General features: G+C 36.6%; 1 protein-coding gene across 3 annotated transcripts; it reads right to left on the bottom strand.

Annotated features, from left to right (window-relative positions):
* Nucleotides 1-1,300: 1,300 nt before the first annotated feature.
* Nucleotides 1,301-7,765, bottom strand: LOC110890962 (pentatricopeptide repeat-containing protein At3g09040, mitochondrial). 3 transcript variants are annotated; one of them, XM_022138603.2, is made up of 9 exons: nt 4,530-7,765; nt 4,031-4,094; nt 3,534-3,828; nt 3,060-3,429; nt 2,861-2,927; nt 2,711-2,776; nt 2,067-2,202; nt 1,798-1,958; nt 1,301-1,477 (listed from the first exon to the last, which is right to left on the bottom strand). In XM_022138603.2, exon 1 carries the CDS (start codon nt 7,523-7,525, stop codon nt 4,559-4,561), a length of 2,967 nt encoding a protein of 988 aa, XP_021994295.1. In that variant the 5' UTR covers nt 7,526-7,765; the 3' UTR covers nt 1,301-1,477; nt 1,798-1,958; nt 2,067-2,202; nt 2,711-2,776; nt 2,861-2,927; nt 3,060-3,429; nt 3,534-3,828; nt 4,031-4,094; nt 4,530-4,558. The 3 variants fall into 3 exon arrangements, with proteins under 3 accessions (XP_021994295.1, XP_035835947.1, XP_035835946.1); XM_035980054.1 differs by lacking the exon at nt 1,301-1,477 and adding an exon at nt 1,506-1,655 and having other exon boundaries at nt 3,534-3,811; XM_035980053.1 differs by lacking the exon at nt 1,301-1,477 and adding an exon at nt 1,507-1,655.
* Between the last annotated feature and the right edge of the window lie 2,397 nt (nt 7,766-10,162).

Below are 10,162 nucleotides of genomic sequence, written 5' to 3'. Positions count from 1 at the left end.
TGCCCGCGCGTTGCTGCGGGTAGTTATGTTTCTTAGGCGCACGTTGGGTGACGGATTTCAATCACAACATACAATAATGTCTCACCAACATACAAAGATCATTAATAATGAACTTATTTAAAATACAACTCTCAGTAAATCGAATGATAACAGGTTCTGTAACACTTGGAACCAAAACCAATCCTAAATCTAGAACTCAAGAGATTGTAAAAGAGAAAAAAAATTGAAACCCTATACGAATGATCTGGAAGAAGTATGAACAAAACAAGATCTCAGACTTGAAATCCTTGAAATCAGGGATTTGACTTAAGAGAGAGAAGTTGGCGGTATGTAGATCCATTTTGAATGAAGACAATGCCTCGTTTATATAGCAGCAGATCACACTTGCCGTAAGCCCATTTGGCATCAGAACGTGATTTAACAACCCAATACGCTTTAGCCCAGCTCAGTTTCTCTAAGCCCATTACGCCTTAGCCCAGTTTCTCTTAGCCCATACATGATAGAAAAACAAAACAACAAAATGTATGAATAACATATAAAAAAACTATGTTTGACATTAAATTGCAGTTAGATATATTTCAGCACAGTAACATAGTTTTTATACATAAAACATTTGTTTCAACATGAAAATAGTGCAACCAAAGAGAGATTGGTATCTTTTTAACACCTCGAAAAGAAAAAAATAAGAAAAAAAAACTAAAACATCTTTAGAGGTGACACTTGGTATCCACCTACTTGTAAATGGGTAGATGGTGAAACAAAAATATATCAAATGGGTGAAACGGGTTTTATTAAAAGACTTAAATTAAAGCCATTATTGCAATAATATTGTTTTTTGGTGAAGATAAAAGAGATGTGTTTATCAGATCATAATTCATAAATATATTATATATTACCCAGAGGCGAGTAAATGTATATATCATATAGACTATGAACCAAGAACTCTACCAGGCTTAGATATTGAGCCTACGGCTAACCCTTATGTGTATATATTTTAACAATACTTATAATCAACACATCATCCCCGAAAAATATAAAACTTGACTAAGTGTATACAGGTCAGTGACCCGACCCATTTCAACATTACTTAAACGTTTGACCCTTACTTACAACCTGACCCCGTTTTGACCCGTAACCCAGCCAATCCTCGTGCCGTATTACCACATGTACAGTTCTTTGTGTTACTCAAAATGGGGTCTTAAGTATTAATAAAAAAAAAAATACTTAATATACGTCAAAAAGTACCATGAGGTAAAAAAACATGTGGAATAAATATATTTACCAAGAAAAATTCATGTTAGGGACGTGAGAGAACGAGCTTCTCGTTATAAGCACTCATAAGCTTCCTTTCAGCGGAACTCAACTGAAGATCCTCTAAGTTTGTGAGTCGGCCCAAGATCTTCAATCTTTCCCTGCAGGGTGCAATGGTATCTACCGGGAAACCTCTACCCCGTTCCACCTCAACGTCAATTATTTTCTATCAAAATTATAAAACACATAAATACTCGAAATAAAATGTTTATCATAACCATATGAAAGCTTGAACAATGAGAAGATGAGACATGACCAATTATCAGATAACTTGAAGTACAAAACAGAACTCATTCCTTCTCCGTCATATTCATTTTGAAATAGTGTAGGGGGTATAAAGGTATCTAATTTATAGACATAAAAAATCTGGTTAAGTAGAAAGTAAACGATGAACTCATCTAAAAATGCATATGCATCGAAATTTGACCTTATGATTTTTTTATGTACGAGATAAAATTAAAAAATTAATGGTTAGAAGGGACATACTTGAAGATTTACAACAAGCAAATGAGGGATTTTTCCAGATGATTCAACTTTTGGGAGTTCAAGAAGGCGTGCAATATGATCAATCTTACGGGGAGATAAGAATACATCAACACCAATAGGGTAATAAGCAGCTTGATTTGAAGCACATTCTTTCTTTTTATCTATGTAAAACAGAAGGAACCACATGCCACTTCGGTAAGACAAATACAAACCCCTTATAAATTAGAGGAAAAAAATAAATAAATAGTTTAATGTCAAGCTTATTTTACTTCAAAAAATTATGTCCCTGCACTTTAAAGGTACTTGGATCAAGCGGTGACCAAGAATCTGACATTTTCTTCTCTATCGGACAATACGGAACTTGAGAGCCTGCCATTGGTCTTTGCAAAATAGCTCTTGGAGACACTAAAACAGATCAAATATATGCAAAATTATAACCATGACAAGATATATCATACAGCCTAGAGGTCACAAAATGTGGAGGTTGACCTCAAACACTTACTTTTAGTATGAGTAAAATGCCATTTTCGTCCCTAGGGTTCCATCCATTTTTCTTTGTTAACTCAGATGTATTTCCGTCTTTTTTTTTTTTCAAACTTAAAGGACAATTCAGTCTTTTTCACTTTATGTAAAAATGCCTAATACCCCTGAAAAGACCAAATTTCCCTTTCAAGTTAAAAAAAAGACGGAAATACCCCTGATGCATCAAACATTAAACCTCCTAATTCATTTCATTCAAAAGCTATATCATAACTTATAAAAATTATTCAAAAGCTAGGATAAAAGGTGTTGCAAAAATTAAGGTCAGCTTGGCCCGATTCATATATAAATGACCCATTTTGACCCGTCAAACCACCTAATTCCCATCTCTAGTTGACACACAGACAGAACGCAATGTATACAATATTCATACCTTTCCCTTCCTGCAGTGCACCAAATGCACTGATGTCAAAACCACCAGAAAATTTGCCTTTTGCACCTGCGCCAATCATATTAAAGTATTAAGTTCACATTACAACTAATGGTTTAAAAAAACAATCAAGTTTTTAAGCTTTAACATTACATGTAACCTCCTGCCATCTTGATGGGCAGTGACCTCCTGCCATCTTCAGTCTCAGACCAATATGATCCTTCAAACACAGAAAATTGCACGAACAAATCAACAGAAACCCTAGTATTGATAAAACTACAATCCTCGCGTAAAAATTATGGGATTATTCTGTAAAAACAAAATAAATCCAAGCAACAAAAAAGAGACTTACATCCAACCGCTCTTCTCATGCGATTTGTCTTCCTATGGTTGCGATTCAAGACGAAATAAACAGACCAAAATCAAAGCCATTGAAACTTGTTAAATAAATAATGGCCATCAAAATTGAAATTTATTAAATAATGGCCATCGAAGCCGTGGGTGGCTCTTCAGTCTCACTTCTTCCCTCCGCTACACTCTCTCTGCTCTCGATTTCTCTTCTTCAATGCTTGATTTCTTTGCCACCATGAGAGTCATCGGCAGCGATGACAGCGGTGGAATTGGATCCCCGATAGAGAGAGACAATGAGAAATGGAATGTACAGTCCTTCCCTTCCTTGTGTTTTTAAAAGCAAAACCCATTCAAAAGGGAAGGAAGAGACACTGCGTAAAATGAAAACTAAATCACACAATCTGAATCAAAAACTATAGACTAATTTATATGATCATCAAAAAGCATCTACACTCAAAACACAAACAGATCGTACTTCGGGAACTGCAAAACCAAAACGATTGGCTTCGTGCTAACCGCCACCGTTGTTGATCATGAAACACACGATGCTTCATCTGCAACCTGGAGACTCCCACCATCATTCGCATTCAATCTGCCTTTCTATCTTCACGTCTCAATTGCAAGACGATTCACTTACAAGCTATATAATCGGATATTAGGGTTCATGGGTGAAATCCCTAGCCTGCCCCCGGAGCGTCTTAAAAATCTGATGAACTTCCTCTTCTACCAGCTTGCAGTCCCTTGTACATGCTTCTTAAAAATGTGTACCCCTGGTCAAATTACTTTTTTGTACATCACTTCTCCTTTTTATAATATTATAGATAACTATACCATTTGTTAATTTTTTTTTTTCTAAAAAAGGGGGTTTGAAATTGCCAGTTTCATTGTCCCTTGTATATTTAAACGGTCATAGTAAATTCAAAACCAATGAAAAACTTTAAAAAGTTCGAAAGTGTTATAATTGAAGCTTACTTGGTCGCATATTTCACAAGTGATGTCACCCTTTTCGTTGCACCAAACACTTCCTGTGAGCATACTGCATAAACATAAAACTTTATAAAAATCGTAAAATCATGTACAAAACTAAGAACCACAAAAAGAGTAACTTTGTAGCGGTTGTGTCAGGTCACAGGTGGGGTTGGGTTTACTAGCAAACAAAATTAGTATTGTAACATGAAAAAGATATTACTATATGCATTACTCCCTTTAATTCAGGCTTTGAATCCCTTTTTATTGATAAGATGGTATATTAACACTAGGGTGCTAAAGTGTTCATAAATACTTCACTAATAAACGCATAACGTTTATAAACCACCTGGATTTTAATAACTAAAGAACCACACTACTAGACCTAATTTCTCTGATGTGTAACAGCTAGCAGCTAAACATAATAGATGATTAACTGTATGAACAATGAATTTTAAAAAGAATCCAGTAAATGAGAAAAGAAAAGGATAAAGTTAAACTGTACCTTTTGAGAAGTAAATTACTGCAACAAGATCATCGCATTAGTGGAGCATACTCTTGATCCTTCATCGGTGTTTTCAGTTGTTTCAAAAGCGCGTATATTTCACTACAGTTCGAATGCGAGTCATCCCCCGAAACAAACAAGTGTGTACTCTCTCCCAACTTAATCCAACTGCATCCGGGGTGCTTTTTAACGCCCTTCTCTTTCATAGTCCTTCTAACTAACTTCACTTGGTCCCACCGCCCCGAAGCCGCATATATATTAGAAAGCAACACAAACGAAGCCGAACTTTCGGGCTCCAAATTCGACAGTTCATCGCTCGCACGTTTTCCTCGTATTTCATCACCATGTATTCTACATGCCCCGAGAAATGTAGCCCAGATCATAGCAGTTGGTTTAAATTTTAATTTGTCGATAATTTCCTCGGCCTCCTTGAGATAACCCCACCTTCCAAGAAGATCGATCATACATGAAATATGATCCATACGTGGTTCGATCTTGTAGTGGTTAATCATAGAGTAAAAAATACGACGTCCTTCGGTTACTTTTCCTGCGTGACTGCAAGCGGTGAGTACTCCAAGAAACGTGATGTCATCAGGCTTTATATTTGACTTTGACTCACTCATTTCGTTAAAGATACGTAGTGCGTCTTCCGCGTACCCGTTTTTCGCATAACCAACAATCATCGAGTTCCATGTGATGACATCTTTTTTGTTAATTATTTCGTTAAAGACTTGCGAAGCACTTGCGATGTCCCCACATTTAGCGTACATGTCCACGAGAGCACTGCAAGTCAACTCATCTGAGTCAAAACCCGTGTGGAAAACGAGCGAGTGGACCACATGACCGTCTTGTAAAGACGCTAACGCTGCACATGCTTTAAGAACGCTAACAAACGTCGCTTGATCAGGCATTATATTGTTTCTCCTCATTTCCTGGTATATTTCCAACGCGTTGTCACTGCAATCGTTTTGAGCAAGTCCCGATAAAACGGCAGTCCACATAACCGTGCTTTTCGGGTCTGGCAACTCTGAATAGACAACCAAAGCATCTGCCGGGACCCGCGTGTTAAAATACATGCCCAAAAGAGACACCGCCAAGAATTCATCATCATAACCAGAAAAACCGTATTTTATAACAAAATTGTGAATTTGTCTTCCGAGAGTCAATTTGGAAGGTTCATTGCAGCCATCCAATAAGCTTGCTAACGTAACCTCCGATGGGTTTAACAATCCTCCATATAGCATATCTTTAAACAAACTTATAGCTAACGTAACGGAATTTTGAACAACAAACCCACCAATTAAAGCGTTAGTAGAAGCTACGCTTTTCACCGGCATGGAACTATAGATTTTTTGTGCGTCAGAAACGACCCCGCATTTAGAATACATATCAAGAAGAGAGCTTCCGGAATAAAGGCTGGTTTCGATATTTAACTTAACTAAAAGTGAATGCAATTGTTTTCCTTTGGTGATAGATTGGACATTTGCACAAGCACTGAGTAAACTAGCAAAACATACCTCATCGGGGGTAATAGCGTCTTTTCGCATCCTCTGAAACATGCTAAACGCCTTGCTTTCTTCTTCTTCCTGCACAAAACCGACTATCATTGCATTCCAAGAAACATTATCGCGATTCTTTATCATGTTAAATTGTTTTATAGCATCGTGTAGAGAACTCGACTTTGCGTACATATCTACCAATGCATTTCCCACATATAAGTTCATGTTGAACTTGTATTTGACGACAAGTGAATGCAACTGCTTCCCTAATTCAACACTTTTCAAAGAAGCAGACGCGCTCAAAACACTAGTGTAAGAAAATTCATCCGGTATGAAGCCAGAATGTCTCATGTTTATGAACAGACTAATTACTTCATCGGCGTTTCTATTTTGTGCGTAACCTCCGAGCATTGTGTTCCATAAAACAGTATTTTTGTCGTCTAATGCATCAAAGACACTCCTCGCAAAACACAATTCTTGACACTTTGAATACATGTTGATCAAAGAGCTTCCAACATAAACATTGGAAAACAACCCTTGTTTGGTTGCTAACGCATGAACTTGTGAACCGCAATCAAGATCAGATGTACTCGCAATGGCGCTTAAAACACTTCCTAGTGTGGATCGAGTCGGTTTAATCCCGTATCTAGTCATACTTTTAAAATAATCGATAGCCATATGGTAACAACCGTCCCGAGCATGCCCTGAGATCATGACATTCCATGCTACAACATTTGGATCACGCATTTTATCGAACAACTGGCGTGCGTCATTGAAACGCCCTGATTCAATACACGCGCTAATGACAGTTACAAATGCTACTTGATCTGGTATACGACCTACTTTCAACATATCCTTAAATAACGTTATCGCCTTATCAGGGAGACCACCTTTAACATAACCGGCAATCATCGCGGTCCACGAAACCGTATCCGCGTACACGCACCCATCAAATATCTTTGATGCATCATCTACAAGGCCACATTTCGCGTACATGTCAATAAGCGATCCTTCACAAAACGAATCACACACGAACCCCGTTTTCACAACATGACAATGCACCGCCTTACCCAACACAATATCCGTCAATCTTGCACAAACCGATAAAACAATGGCATAAGTAAACTGATTCGGATCAACTCCAGAAGCCCGCAAAGACCCAAAGAGCCGTAAAACATATTCCAACATTCCCTGTCTCGAATACATCGATAAAACCGAGTTCCACGCCAGCGTATCTCGTCGTTCCAAACGGTCAAAACTCTTCTGAGCAAACACAATGTTGCCACATTTAGCGTGCAAATCGACAATGGCATTGCCAAGTTTACCTATGGAATCGAATCCCAGTGTCAAGCTTTGGGCATGGATGAGGTTAACGGCTCTGGAAGCTTGTTTAACTCTTTGAGGCATTTCGTCGAACAGTTGGCGGGTTTGAATTTGTTTGCAGTGTTGAAGACATATTGCCAACAACCTGGAGTATGCTTGTTCATTGTGAATCATATTGGGTTGGTAGATTGAAACCTGGTGGGTTAATTGTTGCTGCAAAATGGAAATACCCCGTAGATAAAAGAAATTAGATGGAGGCCCTATCAAGTTTGGGCCTAAAGCCTTTGGGTTCTGATGGAACGGAAGAAGATGTCGCAAAAACAACTTTGTACAAAGTTAATGATGTCAATATGGTGAAGAAGAACAAGCATGTGGCTACGATAACCAGACGATCGTGTAAGTTTCGATAGAACTGATGATGTCGCATGTTGGTTTCAGTTTTGATTAAGAGCGATTTATGTATTTATGTCAATGTTTTAAAAACCGGTTTTTAATCATACCGAGTTAGGCTTAGAAATGGTTGTACCAGGTTATACCAGACGGTTCAATCAGATTGACTAGTTAACCTTATAATTAGGGCTGACAATTCTGAAACGAACACGATAACACGACACGAACCTACACGAAGTTATCATGTTTTGTGTTTAACCTTAACATATTCCGTGTCTAAAACAGGTTGACACGATAAGACCTTAACAGATTTCGTGTCTAAACAAGTTAAAACCCGTTAATCTGTTAAGACCCGTTAAGTACATGTTAATAATTATGTGGGTGTGGACGTGAGGTCATCAGTCGTGGGACATGGGATGAATTATATACAAACACACGCGGTTCTTTTTCCACAATCCAAACCCTAATTTTTAAATCTCCCTCACAAACACCACCATTCCCAATTAAGTTCATAGTTTCCCCAATTCGATCGTGTTTGTGTCTTAAACAGGTTGTGTGAGTGTCTTAAACATGTCGTGTTCGTGTCTTAACAGGTCGTGTGCGTGTCATAAACAGGTCGTATGACAAGTAGATAATTTTTTCGTGTCTTAACAGGTCGTTTTGTGTAACCTGTTTATTAACATGTTCGTGTTGATGTTTCAAAAATCCGATACAATAAGATTTCGTGTCGTGTTCGTGTTTACGTGTTTCAGGTTCGTGTCTTATCGTGTTCGTATCTTAACAGATCGGGTTGACCCGTTATGCTAGCCCTACTTATAATTCCATAAAAATACAGCTCAAAAAATAATATAAAACCACATGTTACCATACTCAAAAATCATTTTCTTTCAACAAAGTCTTATTAAATAAAAGTCTACAATATGTTTATGGCATTGAAGTGTTGAATGCATCAAATTCACGATCGCTTAAAAGATGAAACTTATTGTTTATCGCTATTTTAAACTAAATAATTTAACATGGGATTAAACCAATAGGACAGTATGAACCAGTATTACCGGATATACTTGCGGTGTAAATACAATATCGAAGTCCTATTTATACCAGGCTAACCGAATTTTCCGTACCAAATTATTTAATATAGCTATTATTTTAATAGGGGTTGAATTGTAAAAATTTATGAAATCATCACACATTAAATGTAAAAGAAAAACTAAAAATTCACGTGTATGCGGTAGTGAGTAGTCTCTTCACATGACAATAAAAAGTTATGAAATGGTAACACAAGCTTAAATCACAAAGAGAATAAAAAGAAATATACTCACCAATAAAACCCAAAATTAAGTCATTCTTACATTAAAAGAAAAATAAGCTCACTATAAAAGAAGCAACTTAATTATGCATATATGAGTTGTAATGTTTGCTTTGAGAGTGTTTCAAAAAAAAAAAAAAAGAAATTTTGTTTTTTAACCCTAAAGTTTTAATGTTTAACAATTTAAGTTTAAACTTCTAATCTTTGTTTTTTTTAACCCTAAAGTTTTAATCATTGACAATTTACCCTAAAGTTTTATTCTTTGACAATTTAAATTTAAAAATTTTAATCTTTGTTTCCTTTTTACCCTAAATTTTTAATCTTTGACAATTTAAGTTTAAAGTTTTAATCTTTGGTAATTTAACCCCTTTGATTAATTTGATTTTTTACTTCTAATTCACTAATTCAAAAGTTTCCATCTTTTGCGATTTAACCATTTTGATTTTTTTTTACTTATGTGTTTTAATCTTGGCTTTGGGGGTTTTTCAAAGAAAAAATGGTTATGCATATGGTTGTTGTAACCTTGGCTTTGGGGGTTTTTCAAAACAAATTGATTTTTTTACTTTTCACCCAAAAGTATTTCATAAATTACTTTTAACTCAAAACTATTTGTTTTTTTACTTTTAACACAAAACTTTTTATCTTTTGCAATCCATCCTCACAACTTTTTTTTGCTTTCAACTTTGGTCCTTTATAGTTTTCATTTTCCGCAAATTTTTCGCTTTATGCTTCGTTCTAAATTTTGTGACTTAACACATCGCAACGTGCGTCTTTGGTTTAGCGTTTTCACGTTTCGTTCTAAATTTTGCGAGTTAACACGACGCAACGTAACGTGTTCAACTTAGCGTGCGTCTTTGGTTTTTACTTCGTCTATTTTTTTCCCGTTTGACAGGTCCAACGTAACGTGCGCGTCCTAAATTGACTTAGTTATAACTAAAAAATCTCCGCCGCAAATGCGGCGGGTCGTAATTCTAGTTATATCTAACTAGTATTAAGCACCCCGCGTTGCGGCGGGGGCAAACACCAATGTCAAACTACTACCAGCGTCCACTAACACAAAAGTTGCAGCGTGTTAATACGAAGAAATTAAACCAAAACGTAAAACATATAAA

The sequence above is a fragment of the Helianthus annuus genome, chromosome 11 (genome assembly GCF_002127325.2).
Source record: "Helianthus annuus cultivar XRQ/B chromosome 11, HanXRQr2.0-SUNRISE, whole genome shotgun sequence".
Taxonomy (NCBI): domain Eukaryota; kingdom Viridiplantae; phylum Streptophyta; class Magnoliopsida; order Asterales; family Asteraceae; genus Helianthus; species Helianthus annuus.
Note: the sequence above shows the minus strand (reverse complement) of the source record. Positions and strands in the feature narration are given on the sequence as shown.